The sequence below is a fragment of the Mustela nigripes genome, chromosome 14, assembly GCF_022355385.1.
Source record: "Mustela nigripes isolate SB6536 chromosome 14, MUSNIG.SB6536, whole genome shotgun sequence".
Lineage (NCBI taxonomy): Eukaryota > Metazoa > Chordata > Mammalia > Carnivora > Mustelidae > Mustela > Mustela nigripes.
The window spans coordinates 71,889,015-71,907,361 of record NC_081570.1 but is presented as its reverse complement, the minus strand read 5'-3'; the positions used below and the strand labels follow the sequence as shown (position 1 = coordinate 71,907,361).

The 18,347-nt window shown below is 36.2% G+C and overlaps 1 protein-coding gene across 1 annotated transcript in view; it reads left to right on the top strand.

Moving 5' to 3' along the window:
- COL24A1 (collagen type XXIV alpha 1 chain) overlaps positions 1 to 18,347 on the top strand; it is a 379,684-nt gene that overhangs the window by 354,122 nt on the left and 7,215 nt on the right. The window contains exons 55-57 of the mRNA XM_059377096.1: positions 8,448 to 8,513; positions 9,133 to 9,301; positions 17,814 to 17,923. Coding sequence (XP_059233079.1) covers positions 8,448 to 8,513; positions 9,133 to 9,301; positions 17,814 to 17,923 — 345 coding nt within the window. The remainder of the gene's footprint in view (positions 1 to 8,447; positions 8,514 to 9,132; positions 9,302 to 17,813; positions 17,924 to 18,347) is intronic.

Here is an 18,347-nt window from a genome sequence, read left to right as displayed (position 1 = left end):
GGCAGTTCTATTTTCAACATTTTGAGGAACCTCCATGCTGTTTTCCAAAGGCAAGGGAAGCAAGGGAAAAAATGAGCTGACATTTAAAATTGCTGGTACCTTACTATGCATTAAGTAACATACTCTACACTATTAATCTGCTAAAAGTCATTGTATTCTTCACTGCCACCCATTCACAGAAAATTTTAAATAATAGTCATTTTACATAAGAATATTCATCTAAGACCTCTTTTGATGGGTGTTAAAGTTGTTTCTCATCTTTTACTATTACAGTCAGTACCAATGCCCAGTCCCTTTGCTTATCGTTTTTGCAGAATATCCATAGGACTAATTCCCAACAGTGGGATAGTTAAGTGTAAGGGATAATGAACATATTTACTTATTTATTATTGTTATTAATTTTGGTAAAATATACATAAATTTATCATTTTAACCATTTTAAGCATCCAGTTCAGTGGCATTAAGTATCTTCACGTGTTGTGCAACCATCTCCACCATCCATACCCAGAACTTTTTTGCTCTTTCAAAACTGAAGCTCTGTGCCCATTAAACAGTAATTTCCCATCCCTCCCTTCCCCAGTACCTGGCAACTACCATTCCACTTTCTGTCCCTATTAATTTGACTACTCCAGGAACATCATGTATGTGACAGTCATACAATATTTGTCCTTTTATGACTGGTTTATTTTACTTAACATAATGTCTTCAAGATTCATACGCATTGCAGCATGTGTCAGAAATTCTTTCCTTGTTAAGGCTGAATAATATTCCATTGTATTTATATATACCACATCTGATATATCTAAGTGGACATTTGAGTTGCTTCCATTTTTTGGATATTGTGAATAATGCTGCTATGAATGTAGGTGTATAGATATCTGTTTGAGTCTTTCCTTTCAATTCATTTTGATACATACCCAGAAAGTGGCATTGCTGGAGCATATAGTGAGTCTATGTTTTATTTTTTGAGGCACTGCTATACTGTTTTTTATAGTAGCTGCACACTTACACATTCCCACCATCACTGCACAGGGTTCCAATTTCTCCACATCCCTGCCAACACTTTTTATATTCTAGTTTGTTTGTTTGCTTGTTTGTTTGTTTTTTATAGCACCCATTCTAATGAGAGTGAAGTGGTATCTACTTGTGGTTTTAATTTGCATTTCCTTAATGATTAGTGAGGTTGAACATCTTTTCATATGTTCATTGAGTTATATAGCTTCTCTGGGAAAATGTCTATTCAAGTCCTTTGTCCATTTTTGAATTGGGTTGCTTGTTTGTTGTTCTTAGATTGTAGGAGTTCATTATATATTGTGGATCGTAATACCTTATCCAATATATGACATAAATATTTCCTCCCATTCCATGGGTTGCCTTTTCACTCTGTCAGTTGTGTCCTTTGCACAGTTTTTAGTTCTGATGCAGTCAAATTTTTCTGTATTTTCTTGCCTTGCTTTTACTATCATATCCAAGAAACCATTACCAAAGCCAATCTAATGAAGTTTTTCCACTATTTTTATCTAAGAGGTTTATAGGTTTAGTCCTTATATTTAAATCTGTGATTTGAGTTTATTTTGGTCTATAATGTGAGGTAAGTGTCTACATTTGTTTTTTACATGTGGATATCAGATTTCCAGGCCTTTAATTCTGTTCTTTTTCAGAATTATTTTGGCTATTTGGAATCTATATTCCCTTTTATATTTGTCTTTATAGCTATGGTTAGCAGTGCTTTTTATTTCTTCATCTGACTTCAAGTTTCTACCTAATAGACTTTAATTTCAGTTTAAAGGATTCCCTTTATTATCTTTCTTTTTTTTAATTTAATTTTATTTTTTCAGTGTTCCAGGATTCATTGTTAATGCCCCACACACAGTGCTCCATGCAGTACGTGCCCTCCTTAATATCCACCACCAGGCTCACCCATCCCCCAACTCCCTTCCCCTCCAAAACCCTCAGTTCATTTCTCAGAGTCCACATTTTCTCATGCTTTGTCTCCCCCTCCAATTTTCCCCAATTCACTTTTCCTTTCCTTCTCCTAATGTCCTCCATGGTACTCCTTATGCTTCACAAGTAAGTGAAACCATATGATAATTGACTTTCTCTGCTTGACTTATTTCACTCAGCATAATCTCCTCCAGTCCCATCCATGTTGATACAGAAGTTGGGTATTCATCCTTTCTGATGAAGGTGTAATATTCCATTGTATATATGGACCATATCTTCTTAATCCATTCATCTTTGTAAGGCATCTTGGCTCTTATGTACCTCAGTGTTCATAGCAGCCAAGGCCGCAATAGCCAAACTGTGGAAAGAGCCAGGATTCCCTTTTTTATCTTTCTAGGGAAGGTTTGCTAATGATAAATTCTCTTAGTTTTTGTTTATCTAGGAATGTCTTAATTTTTCCTTCATTTTCAAATGATAGCTTTGTTGGATGTAGAATTCTTGGTTGACAGTCTTTTACTTTCAGCACTCTGTGTCATCCTACTGCCTTCTTACCTTTATGATTTTTTGTGGAAATTTAGCTGTCAATCTCATTGAAGATTTCTTGGGTCTAATGAGTCTTCTCTCTTTCTGCTCTCAAGATTCTCTGTTTTCCTTTGCTTTCAACAGTTTTATTATGATGTGTCTGGGGAGTTCACTGAGCTTCTTGGATTTGTAGGTTAATGTTTCTCATCAAATGTTCAGCTATTCCTTTTTTTTTTAATTGAGGTATAATTGATAACATTGTATTAGTTTCAGGTGGTTTAAGTTCTCTCCATTCTTGTCTATTGTAAGTAATGCTGCAGGGAATATAGGAATCATATATGTCTTCAAATTAGCATTTTTGTATTCTTCAGATACATACCCAGAATTGGATTAGCTGGGTCATTTAGTAATTCTATTAATTTCTTGAGGAATCTCTATGTTGTTTTTCACAATGGCTTTACCAATTTACATTTCCAACAACACTGTACAAGAGCATCCTTTTCTCTACATCTTCTCCAACACTTGTTATTTCTTCTTTTGATAATAGCCATTCTAACAGTTGTGAAGTAATAGCTCATTGTGGTTTTGATTTGCATTTCCCTGATGAGTAGTGATGTTAAGCACCTTTTCATAAACCTGTTGGCCATTTTTATGTCTTCTTTGGAAAAAATGTCAATTCAGATCTTCTGCCCAATTTTTAATTGTTTTGTTTTATTTTTTGTTTTTGCCATTGAGTTGTGTGAATTCTCTATATATTTTGGATATTAACCCCTTTCCAGATTATATGATTTGCAAATATTTTCTCCCATTCAGTAGGTTGCCTTTTCATTTTGCTGATTGTTTCTTTTGCTGTGCAGAACTTCTCAGTTTGATGTAGTCTCACTTGTTTATATTGGCCTTCATTACCTTTGCTTTTATTGTCAAATACAAAAAGAAATTATCACCAAAACTGATATCGAGAAGCTTACCACCTGTGTTTTCTTCAAGTCTTTATCCATTTTGAGTTAATGTTTGCGTATGGGTAAGGTAGTGGTCCAGTTTCATCCTATTGCATGCAGCTGTCCTGTTTTCCCAATACCATTTATTGAAGAGACTGTCCCTTCCGCATTGTATATTTTTGGCTCCTGTGTTGTAAATCAATTGGTCACATATGCATGGATTTATTTTTGGATTCTCTATTCTGTTCCATTGGTCTTTGTGCAGCTTTAATGCCAATACCATACTGTTTTGATTACTATGGATTTTAGTAAGTTTGAAATTAGGGAGCCTGATACCTCCACCTCTTCTTTCTCAAGATTGCTTCGGCTAGCCAAGGTCTTTTGTGATTCCATGAAAATTTTAGAATTGTTTGTTCAATTTCTGTGAAAAGTGCCATTAGAATTTTGATAAGGGATTGCATGACTCTGTTGATTATGTTGAGTAGTATGGACATTTTAACAATATTAATTCTTTTAATCCAAGCATGGAATGTCTTTCCTTTTATTTGTATCTTCTTGTTTAGTTTCTTTCATCACTGTCTTACAGCCATTTCTTGAAATGTTCTTTCTGCCCCCTTTTCTCTCTTCTCCATTTCTGAGATTCTCATTATGTGTGTGTTAGTATTCTTGTTGGTGTTCCTTAAGTTTCAGAGCCTCTGTTCATTTTTTTCATCTTTTATCATTATACTCTTCTGACTTGAAAATCTCAATATATCTGTCTTCAGGTTCATTGATTCTTCTATTACTGAAATCTACTGTTGAGCCTCTCTAGTAAATTTTCATTTCATTGTTTGTACCTTCCAACTGCAGAATTTCTATTTGGTTCTTTTCGGTAATTTCTATTTTTTTTTTCAATTGATATTCTTTATTTGTGAGAGGTCTTTTTTCATATTTTTCTTTAGTTCTATAGAAGTAGTTTCCTTTAGTTTTTTGAACATATCTAAAATAACTAATAAACATCTTTGTCTACTAAATACAACATTTGGGCTCCCTCAGGAGCAATTTTTGTCTATTGACTGCATTTTTGCTCGCTTATGGTCCATACTTGAATGCTTATTTGCATGTCTTTGTTGTGGTGGTTGAAAATTGTACATTGTAAATAATGTAATGTGGTGTTTCTAGAAATAAAATAGGTTTATTTTTGTTGCTATTTGTTTAGTTACTTTTCTGAATATTATAAAGTCTGTATTCTTCAACATGTGTGACCATTAAAGTCTACTCAACTACCTTAATGGCCAACTAACAATTGGAATGAGATTTCCTTAAATGGCAGAGTGAGTAAATCTCCCAGTTTTTCCCAAATGTCTCTGTGTATGTTGGAGCACCCCTTCATTTCTCAGCCAATTGAACACTATAACTTAGCTTGAACTTCCTGATTTCAGAGACTGAAAACCAGAGGAGAGAACTTAGGGCCGTCTACGTATATTCTAAGCATGTGTTGAACCCTACATATGCACATGGACTTCTAGATTTCCAGAAATATGTCAAAGCTTTTCAGAGTCTCTGTGGACATCTTATTCCCTACCTTTTTCTTGTAAGTTTTTTGTTAGCTTATTATTTGCCCAACTGTTTTCCAGTGCTCCAGACAGCCACAAAGTTAATTCCCTCTAAATGTTTTTGAAAAATGCTCCCAGGGAAAAGGTATTTTGTATTGGATGAGCTGTGAGTGAGATAAAATAAAGACAGCTTTGCAAGTGGTGTCTTCTAGGGAACCACCAGACAAGTCAGATAATGATAATTCACTGGAAATGACTCTGAAGCAACTCCAACTCCATTCTGTTCCCCCTGTGGCTGTGACTTCTTATTTTTCCTGTAATTATGTGCTGTTGTTTTTTAGCTACTACAGAACTGAAAAAGAGGACATGGGGAAAAAAGGAAGAAAGAAAGGAAGACATGGGAGTAGGGCAAACTAAATTACATGAAGCTCACTGCCCTTCCCAAGATTCAGCTATTTTTCTTAAATAAATGTTCCTCACCTTGCTGCAAGAATTTTGTTAATTTCCATAATCCTGAAAAACTTCATCCTGACATTTTTTCCAGTTTTCTTATTGCTTTTATAGGAGAGAAAATTCTGGGAGGTCATTACTCCACTGTTTTTTCTGTCTCCTAAATACTCCAGTGTTGAGTATATAGCTTTTTAATAATCTGTGTGATGATATAGAAGAACAATTCTGCTGCATACTGAAGTATAGTGTTTGCCTCAAATAAAAGCGTTTGTGCAATTGTTTCGGTTAGAAACTGAAGTAGCTGCTCTTTTCATAGAACACCATATTTATGTGACAGACTAACAGTGTTATACAGACATGAGTATTTGGCAGATATTTCCTTAAACATGAATTAAGTGAACCTGTCATGTCAACAAAACTACTGACAGAAGTTGATCCCAATGATAAGTCTTAAACTTTCAAGCAAAAATAAAAATTTGGGAAAACTTGTATCTACAACTCTCTTCGATAGCTGTGCAGTACTTATATTTTTCTCATATGATTGGTGATGATGTTAACAAATATAATTGTATGATATTAATAATGAAATGTGCCCATATTTAGAAGAGCTGCATAACTCAATATTTTTTAGATAAGCAATGCATGTTTTTAACAAAGCCATGGATGCATAGAAGATACTTCCACAGTTTAAGATAGACCAATAGATTTTAATATAAAAAGCACAAAAAGATCATAGATTTGATTTCACATTTCACATTTCAACTAACCCTGAAGAAACTATCATTTATCAAGTTTTGCTATGAAAGAAGAATATCCACAAATATCTGAAAAGGCTACTAAAAGAATCCTATTTCTTCTCAGGGTGGTGGAATGTGCCACCTTGCATATCTGCTAGTTCCTCTCCCTCGTCTTCTACCCCTCCCGCTATTCGCCAGGGCATGCTCTCTCTCAAATAATAAAAAATAAAATCTTTTCAAAAAATAAAATAAAATAATTCTATTTCCAACTGTGTATCTCTTTAAGGCCAGACACATTTCAACTAAAATAACATATCATAACAGACTGAATACTGAAAGAAATACAACAGTTTAGCTATCTTCTATCAATCCAGACATTAAAGATACATATAAATGTGTAAAACAGTGCCATTCTTCTCACACTTTTTTGTTTTTGGAAAATACAGTTATTTTTCATTAAGATATTTATATTAACATATGGTTTATTTTAAAGCAGTTAGCACAAATAGTTTTAAAATTTGTGTTTCAGGGCACCTGGGTGGCTCAGTGGGTTAAAGCCTCTGCCTTCGGCTCAGGTCATGATCCCAAGGTCCTGGGATGGAGCCCTGCATCGGCTCTCCCCTCAGTGGGGAGCCTGCTTCCTCCTCTCTCTATGTCTGCCTCTCTGCCTACTTGTGATCTCTCTCTGTGCCAAATAAATAAATAAAATCTTTAAAAATAAAATAAAATTTGTGTTTGAATTTCTACTGTGATAAAAACCAAAAGTTATAACTCACCTGAATAAAAGTTCTTTAAGGCCCTTAATAATATTTAAAAGGGCAAAAAGGTCTTGAACTGAAAAGTTTGAGAATTGTTTACGGTAGTTTTTCTAAGATCAAAGTCTTAATCACAAACCAACTGGAAAATATAAAGGTGGCTACTATTCAGTATTTAATTCAGTTGCCCATGTTTAGTGCCTTTTATGTGACCCATGCCCCAATCTGCTCATCCACGCAGGCATGATGGTTGGAATTATTCTGCAGGGAACCAGAAAGGCTGATCCTTTCTGTTTTGTGAATAGACCACACTTCATCTGATAGCTTTTGTGCAAGGCTATTACTCTGCCTGGAAAGCTCTTGCACCCACTCTTCACAATTCTTATTTAGTCTTCAGATCTCAAATCAAATGTCACTATCTCAGAAAAAACTTCCCTGACCTATTGCTTCCAAAACTCTTCTCCAGATTTCACTAAAACCCCCTAGTCTCTTTAATGAGTCCAAGCACATTTTTTTCTTTCATTAACACATATCACAATTTGTTAATTATGTAGTTTTAGGATTTGGTTAGTGCCTTTGTCTCCCTTAAACTTCAGCTTCACAAGGGCAGTTTTCTTTGAGCTTACTGTTTTGTCCTCAATATGTATCACAGTGTTTGGCAGTATATATATACAGAATGATTCGATTATTTTCCAATATGAAAACCACATGTTGAAGTAAGGAAGAGTGCATTTTACTGATTGTCCCATCATTTTAAATAGTTTTTCAAATTACAAGTCATGAGTTAGGAGAGATCTGTTGAAAACAGTTTTTATTGTATGGCCCTCCAAGTAAAAAGATATCTTAGCAACATAATTATTCTGAAAGAAATTAGATTGCTTGATTTGTTGACACAGATGCCATTTCACAGAACTTTCTCCCAATTCATGCTTCTTAGTTTCCAAGCTTTTTAAAAAATAAAATACAAAAAAGACCTTTACTGATGGTTATGGTGAGGCTTTCTCTAAAAATATCTTTTATTAAATACAGGAGGAGATTGGATTCATGCTGTATTTCTTTTGGGACTAATGGTGCATTTTCCAACTTCAGAAATTGTTTTTAAGACCACAAAAGTATCAGATTAAACGAATGTGGTGACTACCTCAGGACAGTAGTATTTTATTATATTTTCCTTCCAAGAATGTAACTGTTATAAATTACTACAGTTATTTATTCTTCACTTTACAATTTATTAACTGAGGGGGTCATATTTCATTCTTCTGCCATTTGAGTAACTTTTGTGTGTGTTTTTATGTAGCAGTGACAAATCGTTTTTCATTTGAGGGCTCTAGACTTTGGTCCTGTTTTAATTAGGAGACTTTTGAGATTTGGATGAAGGCAGCATATTGTCCTTTCAGCTATCCAGGCAACATTTGCAAGATCTGTCTAACCGTAAGAGTTACAAACCACCTTCAGATAATAAGTCTAGTATACTTTAATAGCACTGCTTTCAGAATTTACAGCCCTTACTGTAGAGTACTCAGTGTTGATGTTACTGCTAATCTCAAATGGTTTTGTTTTACACAGAAACAAATGGATATCAATGCTGCTATTCAAGCCTTGATTGAATCACATACTGCTCTACAGATGGAGGTAATATATCTGGCTTTATTTACATTGGCACTCTCAATATACAAATTAAACAGAAAGTTTTTTCTGAGTCCAAAATGTGGCTTTATCTCAGAGATTGTACTTAAAACAGATTGAACAAAGTAGGAATTTTTTAATAAACAGAAATATATGCATGGGATGTTTTTTAAGGAAACCATTTAAAACAAAAATGTAATACATTTAAGGAATTTTTTAATAAGGAATTAGATACTGTAGGAGAAAATAGTTAAATGAAGCATAGCCACCTCTTAAAATAGGATCTATCATTGTTACTCATTTTTCTCATTTAAACTCTATTCAGTGTATAATTTTCTTTAAAACATTATACTATACCAGGCATAGTAATTGTTTAGCTTTATGTTAGCTTGCAAACTAGGCCATTAGAATCAATTTAATCTCTTATTTAGGGTCACGATTAATAAAATCTACACATAGGCCTGTATTTACAGATAAACTGTTCTTCACACCTCTCTTCCAACTCATTGCATACAACAAGGATACATTTTTCTTCTGCCTTGGCCCATGTTGATCATACAGGTTACATACTGGTGATGGCTTCCCTATGCTTTTTTGCTGATTGATTCCTTTGATGAATTGGCAGAGCTACCAGAATACCGAAGTGACTTTAATTGACTACAGCGCAGAGATATTCAAAACCCTGAACTACCTTAGCAATTTACTGCACAGCATCAAGAACCCTCTTGGCACACGAGATAACCCAGCACGAATCTGTAAAGATTTGCTTAACTGTGAACACAAAGTATCAGATGGTAAGTTCTTGGCTTTTTTTTTTTTTTTCTAACTCTGATGTCCGATTTCATCATTTCAGTGCATTTGAGATTTAGAGTGTATTCATTTAGAATCATTATCATTTTGATAAAACCCTTGTAGAAGGCATTTTAGTGTTTTCAAAAAACAAATACTCTTAGAGGGACATAATCCTGAAGTCAGAGTATCCTTTTCTGAGGGCTCATTAACAATGTCTTCTACACAGCCTTATTTTTTTTTTTTTTTTTAGAAAAGAAAGTAAGTTTACTTGCAAAAATTTTACAGTGAGTTTGAGCCTTAGAAAAACTAGCTGACCATATTTAAATCAATAAACGGGCATTTAAAGGGGAAAATTGATAACATTATCAAATCTTTTTTTTAAAGATTTTGTTTATTTATTAGACAGAGATCACAAGTAGGCAGAGAGGCATGCGGTGGGGGGGTGGGGAGGAGAAGGCTTCCCAATGAGCAGAGAGCCTGATGCGGGGCTCCATCCCAAGACCCTGAGATCACGACCTGAGCAGAAGGCAGAGGCTTAACCCACTGAGCCACCCAGGTGCCCCAATATTATCAAATCTATAAGAGTTAGTCTTTTCATGATAGAACTGTTCCCTCACATGACCGTTCTATCAGTAAAGGTAGTGACCTGTCAATATTATAAAAGCCACAAAGAAAGTTGGTTTCATCGGGAAGCCAGTAATTTAGTGTAAGTGGACTTATTTTATTTATTTATTTATTTATTTATTTATGGGGGTAGAGCAAGAGAGGTGACCCTGGTTTACTGCTGTTGCTATTGTTGGATGTGACAGTGTGCACTTATTCACAACGAGGCAGTGAAAGCTGGTTAGCTGTGTTTCACACGGGCTCTTCTTTGTATTTCATTGAGATGAATTTGCAGACTCCAAAAAGAGTGGGATATTAATCTTCTTCTTCCAAAGACCCTGTTGTTAATAGTTTTTCACTTTTTCTTGTGCAGTTTTCCACAAAGACTTCGTTTGTTTGGTTTTAGAGAAAGATTTATTTTAAGAAGTTTGCTTATATAATTATGGGGGCATGATAAATCCAAAATAGGCCAGCAGGCTACAAACCCATGGGGGAGTTGCAGACCGAGTCCAAAGTCTGCTGCCAGAATTCCCTCTTGCTCAGGGGAGGTCAGTCTTTGCTCTTTTTTTCTTTTTTTTTTTTTTAATTTTTTCAATTTATTTATTTTCAGAAAAACAGTATTCATTATTTTTTTCCTCACCACACCCAGTGCTCCATGCAATCCGTGCCCTCTATAATACCCACCACCTGGTACCCCAACCTCCAACACCCCCGCCACTTCAAACCCCTCAGATTGTTTTTCAGAGTCCATAGTCTCTCATGATTCACCTCCCCTTCCAATTTCCCCCAACTCCCTTCTCCTCTCTAACACCCCTTGTCCTCCATGATATTTGTTATGCTCCACAAATAAGTGAAACCATATGATAATTGACTCTCTCTGCTTGACTTATTTCACTCAGCATAATCTCTTCCAGTCCCGTCCATGTTGCTACAAAAGTTGGGTATTCATCCTTTCTGATGGAGGCATAATACTCCATAGTGTATATGGACCACATCTTCCTTATCCATTCGTCCACTGAAGGGCATCTTGGTTCTTTCCATAGTTTGGCGATCGTGGCCAATGCGATGTGGAGAAAGGGGAACCCTCTTACACTGTTGGTAGGAATGCAAGTTGGTGCAGCCTCTTTGGAGAACAGTGTGGAGATTCCTCAAGAAATTAAAAATAGAGCTTCCCTATGACCCTGCAATTGCACTCCTGGGTATTTACCCCAAAGATACAGATGTCGTGAAAAGAAGGGCCATCTATACACAGCCTTATTGATCCCCAGTGTTTCCTACTCCACAATAACTATATTATTTGCTTACCTTTTGTGCTTGGAACATGTCATACTCATCTTAAAAATTAAAATAGGAAGGACTGACCTTTGGGGTAAACTGGAGTACATGTCAGGTCTACCAGAAGTGGTAACATGAAAAAAAAATATGGTAGAACCCCTGCCACCACACCTCCTGAATTTATGGTTTTTACACAAAATGGAAATTAAATACATCATTGTAGAGTCACTGAGTAGGAAGATGGTTTGGTATTCTTGGAGTTTTTTTGTCCCTACAGAGATAGCCCAAAATCCTTAACCAGAGGTGCAAAAATGAATTTAGAGTAGAAGCATCAAGGAAAAGTTTTAAAGCAAGTAGAACAGCTATAATTATCTAATGATAAGTAAAGGAACCCTGTCTGCTACAATACATCATTTAATTTTAATTTCTATTGGGTCTGAGGTTAGCTGCACATTCAATATTAGTAGTTACTGGTTTTTGCTAAAAATTCTATTCCCAACAGAGTAACATATATGCTGATTTGGGGGAAAAAAAATCATGTTATATCCTTCTGTAGGGTGAATAGTATTCCGTATTTTCTTTAACTTACATACATATTTACTACATAACACACACACACACACACTCTCATACATTCTTGCCCAAGAACACATACTTCTACTAGAAGTGCAAAGAAAATATTTATATTAATAAAATGCTTATCTTCTATAGATATTTCTTGCTCTAGATTACCACAAAAACTAAACTAATATTTATAGTTACAGTTGGCTATAGTAATTCTGTTTGATTCTTTCCCATATTTGAAGGCATAAAACTGTGATTCTATAGAATTGAAAGAAACAAAGACATTTTAAGACATAAAAATGACTGAAATCTAATTCAAGGTCTGCCTTCCTTGTAAGAAAAATAGCTACGTGGTATGGATTGCAAGGTATCAGAAAGGCTTTAATGTCCAAAAGTATTTTCATCACTAGGAGATGGGAAATGTTATAGAAAAACACAAAACAGCAGGGAAGGGGGATACAATAGAGAGTAGAGTGAGGGTAATTTTAAATATAGCAGTTAGATAAGGCATATCTGAGAACATGGCATTTGAGAAATGTCAAAAGGGGGGAAGAGGAGAAGCAAACAGGAAAGAGCTTTCGGGGCAGAAAAAACACCAACGAATGCCCTGGGAGTGAGTGTCTTTAGTGTGTTCTAGGAGTCGCAAGAAGGCCAGTGTGACTAGAAGAGAGTGCATAAGCACAAAGTGGTAGAAAATGAAGCCAGAAAGATACCCAAAACACAGATTATATAGGATCTTCTGAACTACACAGAAGACTCCAGCTTTTGTTCTGAATAAGGTGGGAAGCCATTAGAAGTTTTTCAGGCAAAGAAATGATATGATTTGACTTAGATTTTTAAGATATTGCTCTGGCTAATATATTACAAATAATAATGGAGGCAAGAGTAAAAGAAGCCACTGAGAAGGCCGTTGAAAAAATCCAGGTAAGAGATGATGATGGGTTGAACTAGAATTGGTAGCAGAGAAAGTGATAAGAAATGAGCAAGTCTTTGGCTATATTTTAAAGTACCTATTCTCCTGAAGCTGTTTCAAAAAATTGAAGCAGAAGGAAAATTTCCAGACTCTTTATGAAGCCAGCATTACCCTGATTCCCAAACCAGACAAAGACCCCACCAAAAATGAGAACTTCAGAACAATATCCCTGATGAATAAGGTTGCTAAGTTTCTCAACAAGATCCTAGCAAATAGGATCCAACAGCTCATTAAAAAGATTATCCACCATGACCAGGTGGGATTCATCCCTGGGTTTCAAGGATGGTTCAACATTCGCAAATCAATGTGATAGAACAAATCAGTAAGAGAAGAGAGAAGAACCACATGGTCCTCTCAACTGATGCAGAAAAAGCATTTGAAAATATCCAATATCCATTCCTGATTAAAGTGCTTCAAAGTGTAGGGATAGAGGGAACATTCTTGAACTTCATAAAATCTATCTATGAAAAACCCACAGCAAATATCATCCTCAATGGGAAAAAGCTCACAGCCTTCCCGTTGAGATCAGGAACATGACAAGGATACCCACTCTCACCACTCTTGTTCAACATAGTATTAGAAGTCCTAGCAACAGCAATCAGACAACAAAGAGAAATAAAAGTATCCAAATTGGCAATGAAGAAGTCAAACTCTCTCTCTTCGCAGATGACATGATACTTTATATGGAAAACCCAAAAGACTCTACCCCCAAACAGCAATTCAGTAATGTGGCAGGAGACAAAATCAATGTACAAAAATCAGTTACTTTCTTATACACTAACAATGAAAACACAGAAAGGGAAATTAGAGAATCGATTCCATTTACTATAGCACCAAGAACCATATGATACCTGGGAATAAACCTAACCAAAGAGGTAAAGGATCTGTACTCGAGGAACTACAGAACACTCATGAAAGAAAATGAAGAAGAAACAAAAAGATGGAAGACCATTCCATGCTCATGAACTGGAAGAAGAAACACTGTTAAAATGTTTATACTGCAAAGAGCCAGCAGTTTTTTATGGTAATCAGATATAGGTTAAGAGAGAAATAGATGGATAGATTATGACTTTAACAAGGATTTTGACTAACAGATGGAAGTGTGAGTTCCTGTATAGAGATGGAGAAGCAAATTTTAGAGAAAAGATCAGGAGTTCAATTTCAGATACAATTCATTTGAGATGTCTGTTAAGTATCAAGTAAGAATGTCCAGGAGGTAGGAGGCTGTTAAAGAGAGAGATCCTGGGTAGGGGTAAGAATTATGAATTCACTTGCATATAAATAGCATCCAATGCCTTATGACTGCTTAAGACTCCCTAAAGAGTAGGTGGAGAAAGAAAAGTGAAGAAGTCTAAACATCATGTCTTAGGGCTCTTCAGTGTTTAGAGATCAAGGAAATGAGGGGGAACTAGCAAAGAAAGCTAAGAAGAAACCATACCTGATAGGAAGAAAACTAGATGCATGTGGAGTGAAGAAAATATTTGCCTGAGGAGGAAGGGTTCTATGGGGTCCTTGTTGGATAAAGTTAAAACTTAGAGAAGCTACTGGATTTAGTAGCATTAAGTTTTACGATGACCTTCACAAGAGCAGTTTAGGAGAATAGTAATGGGCACACCTGGGTGGCTCAGTGGGCTAGAGCCTCTGTCTTCAGCTCAGGTCATGATCCTAAGTCCTGGGATGGAGTCCTGCATTTGGCTCTCTGCTCAGCAGGGAGCCTGCTACCCCCCACCCTCGCCCCCCGCCTGCCTCTCTGCCTACTTATGATCTGTCTGCCAAATAAATAAATAAAATCTTAAAAATAAAAAAGAAGAATGGTGGAGAAAAAAGAAGACAATGGAGAGATGAACACACTTAGAGCTGCTCTTGCCCTACATGTGATCACAAACTAAATACGGCCTTTGGTGGCTTTATGGGGCTAAGAGTCAAAAGTTAGCATCTGTGGTCCACCGAGTGTGGGGATTTAGGCTTTCAAAGGGCTCCATTCTAAGAGAAAACATAAACTGGAAGAAAAGAGACATTCATATAGATTGTAGCCTAGCTTCACATCATGAAGATAGCTCAGAATCTAAAGCTTTGAACTTGGACTAAGATGGTTCCAGATGGATAGAACCCCCACCCCATTCTGATAGAAACAAAAGTCTTCTACAAAATATACCATCATCCTAGGGCTCAAATTACTTCTACAAATCATTTCTCAAACACAGTGCCCAGCACACAATCAATGGTAATGAGGCATACTGGTTGATAAAACACCACAAATGAGAACTGACAGAAACAGCAAACAGAATTAGACTTAAAAGAAAAATAAGAGGAAGAATTTGAAACTGAAGGTATAATAGACAAGGTAAGCCCTATATAGGAGCACAGCATATTCACAATAGTAACAAAGATGGCAGAATATATGGGTGCAAGTTCAAATAGGTAAATAGATGTAATAGTGGGAAGTTATAGACGTTCCTTTCAGATGGCTTTGGATGTCTCAGTAAAATTGAAAGGTTATCAGTCAAGAATAAAATGAAGGAACAGGTATAATAAAGTTGAGAGAAGATGAAAAGGTTTTAAATAATCAGCTGGGAGAGTGACAGAGGGCAACATAGTGTCATTTTCTGGAAGCCTTACAAACATTTGAATTTAAAGTGAGTCCAGTCAGCATAGTTGTGTTTTCCTTCAGCTACTTTTAGCTGTATAAATTCAGGCATAGATCAGGCACAAAATTGGACTTCTATAAGGTTAGGACTTTATAAGACAAGTACATTGAAGTGAGGCAGGGCAGGGCTATTAAGGAAGTCTTCGAAGAAGTAATTATAGTAAAGAACTCAGGGTTTTTACTTGGGTAGGAAGGGAATTGAACATATGATCCACATATGATGAGGGATGATGAAAAAAGTGGTAGTATCAATGGATATTAGGTCCTGATGGGAAGGAAGAGTTTTTTAGATAGACTCAGGACACCAGAGTGAATGAGCTTAAAAGAGAAGGGGTGAGATTATGACATAACTCTAGTTGTAGGTGATAGATTAAAAAGGCCAGGATATGGCCTGGGAAGTGAATGGGGCAGTCAGGAGAGCAGGAGAAGGATATGAGAATTTTGGCAGAAGAGTTCAGGGAACTGAGAGGCCAGGGTATGGGAAGTGCTAGCCATGAGAATTTAAAATCATCAAGAATTGGCTAATACATAGATTTTCTGAAAGTCATAGGCATCCAATACTAAAATCTTCAAAGAAAGTGGATGGCTTGGGGCACCTGAGTGGCTCAGTAGGTTAAGCCTCTGCCTTTGGCTTAGGTCATAGTCTCAGGGTCCTGGGATCGAGCCCCACATCAGGCTCTCTGCTCAGGGAGTCTGCTTCCCCCTCTCCCTCTGCCTGCCTCTCTGCCTACTGTGATCTCTACACCTTCTGTACCACGAGTACGATGCTAATAAAGGCTGTGGCAGAGCTTGAAAGGACTGCAAAAGAAGCACTGTCCTCATGAGAGACCTAGTTTTAGGTTAGAACATTTAGGCCTGCAAAAGATATATTATGGTATAGTGCATTATTAATAGCTCGGTATATCCTGAGAACAATTAGAAAGTCCCTACCAGGTTACCATTGTACAACATAATGCTTGAATTCAAAGAATTATACCCTATAAAACAACGGGATTGTGCTTGATGGAAAACTTTTTATAAGGAATTTATTAGCTTATTTTATTAATAAAATAAATTTATTATTTATTATAATAGAAGGGGAAACCGTTTCTTGGAAGAAAAGAGGTAGTAGTGAAGATAATGTTTTTACACCCACTGGATAATATTGGAAGCCTACATTAGCTCCTGGTAAAAAATCTGGCACTCATTTCTATAAACTTTACAAAATGTCCAAAATTCTAAGGGAAGGGAACAAAAAGGGACCAGAGGATTGGATTTCTTTTGCCCCTTTCTTCCATATCACAAGAGATCAGTGGTTCTTCAAGTGTCCCTGGACCAGAATGAGATTCTGTTGAAATACAGATTCCAAGCCCCAACTTAATGAATCAGCAACTCTGGGGATGGGGCCCAGCTATCTGTGTTTTAACAGATGGTTCTAATGCCACCAAAGTTTGAAAACCTGCAGGAAAGGACAGTCCCTACTTTTGGAGCCACCAACTCAGCAAGTATTCGTTTTGAAGGATTAGTAGAATAGTAGAAGAAAGAAGAGTTGAGGATGTTTTGGAAGTCTAAAATAATGGGCCAGAGAGGAAGCCCAGCATGATGTAGAAGAATCTTTCTAATAGGGTAAGGATGGAATGGACAAGGATAGAAATGACATTTGCCAAATACTGTTTGACTATCTTGCCTTTTTTAATGCAAAAAAGCAGCACTATCTCATTAAAAAAATTCTTTGCCTTTGCTTTTAGTATAAGGTGCTACTTCAATATTCTGGGCCTGTTATTCCAGAATTAAGATACTAGATCAACACTCTTTCAGCCTGAGTATTTCCTGTAGACTGACTAAGACTCCATTTGATTCTGCTGGGCATTCGGTGAAGACAATGGTTGGCAGGCTTACACTGGCTGTAGGGATTTCAGTTTTTCTTGCTTAGAAATCTGATGAAGAAAGCCCCAAAGTGATAACCATTGAATTGTACATTTTCTTTCTATGGAAACAAAGGATGTTTTATTATTTTTATACCAATTATCGTGAAGATATTATTTTACCTCAGGAGATTGATGTTGTTTCTGTATATTTATTTTTAAAATCTATAATGACATAGAACGGAAGTGGACAAGTATACCACATCAACTGCAACTTTTCTATTAACTATGTAACTTTAGACAGTTCCCTTTAAGATGATGAGTTCATCTGTGGAAAGAAGCAATAAATTCAACCATTATATCTTTTTTGTTGTTGAAATGCCCTTAAATTGATAGGTATGTGAAAAACATACTATTTTTGGTATCAATGTTACATAACATTTACTCCTTCCATTCATGGACTGAATGTAAATATCTTTATAATCGTCTAAGTTTTTTCACAGTTAAAACTGTAAAGATATGTTTAAAGTATGATAATTTGTAATGATGGTTCAAATATGTTTTAGTATGTAATTTAAATATTTTTATGTTTTATAATAAATTAATAGGAAAATACTGGATTGATCCAAATCTCGGATGCCCTTCAGATGCCATTGAGGTTTTCTGCAATTTCAGTGCTGGTGGTCAGACATGTTTATCTCCTGTTTCTGTAGCAAAGGTATGTATTGAATTATAGAATATATGCCTATACTTGCCCAGTATCAAAGAGCATGATTTTTTAAAATGTTACTTTAAATAATTATGATTTTTATGAATGGAAGTAAGATATCTTTTTCTGCCATATATAAGAAAGAAAATTTCTTTTGTTGTTTTTAAAAAAAAATTCTAAGAGGGGCACCCGAGTGGCTCAGTGGGTTAAAGCCTCTGCCTTCGACTCAGGTCATGATCCCAGGGTCCTGGGATCGAGCCCCACATCGGGCTCTCTGCTCAGCGGGGAGCCTGCTTCCTCCTCTCTGCCTACTTGTGATAACTCTCTCTTTCTCGCTCGGTCCTGGGATCGAGCCCCACATCGGGCTCTCTGCTCAGCGGGGAGCCTGCTTCCTCCTCTCTGCCTACTTGTGATAACTCTCTCTTTCTCGCTC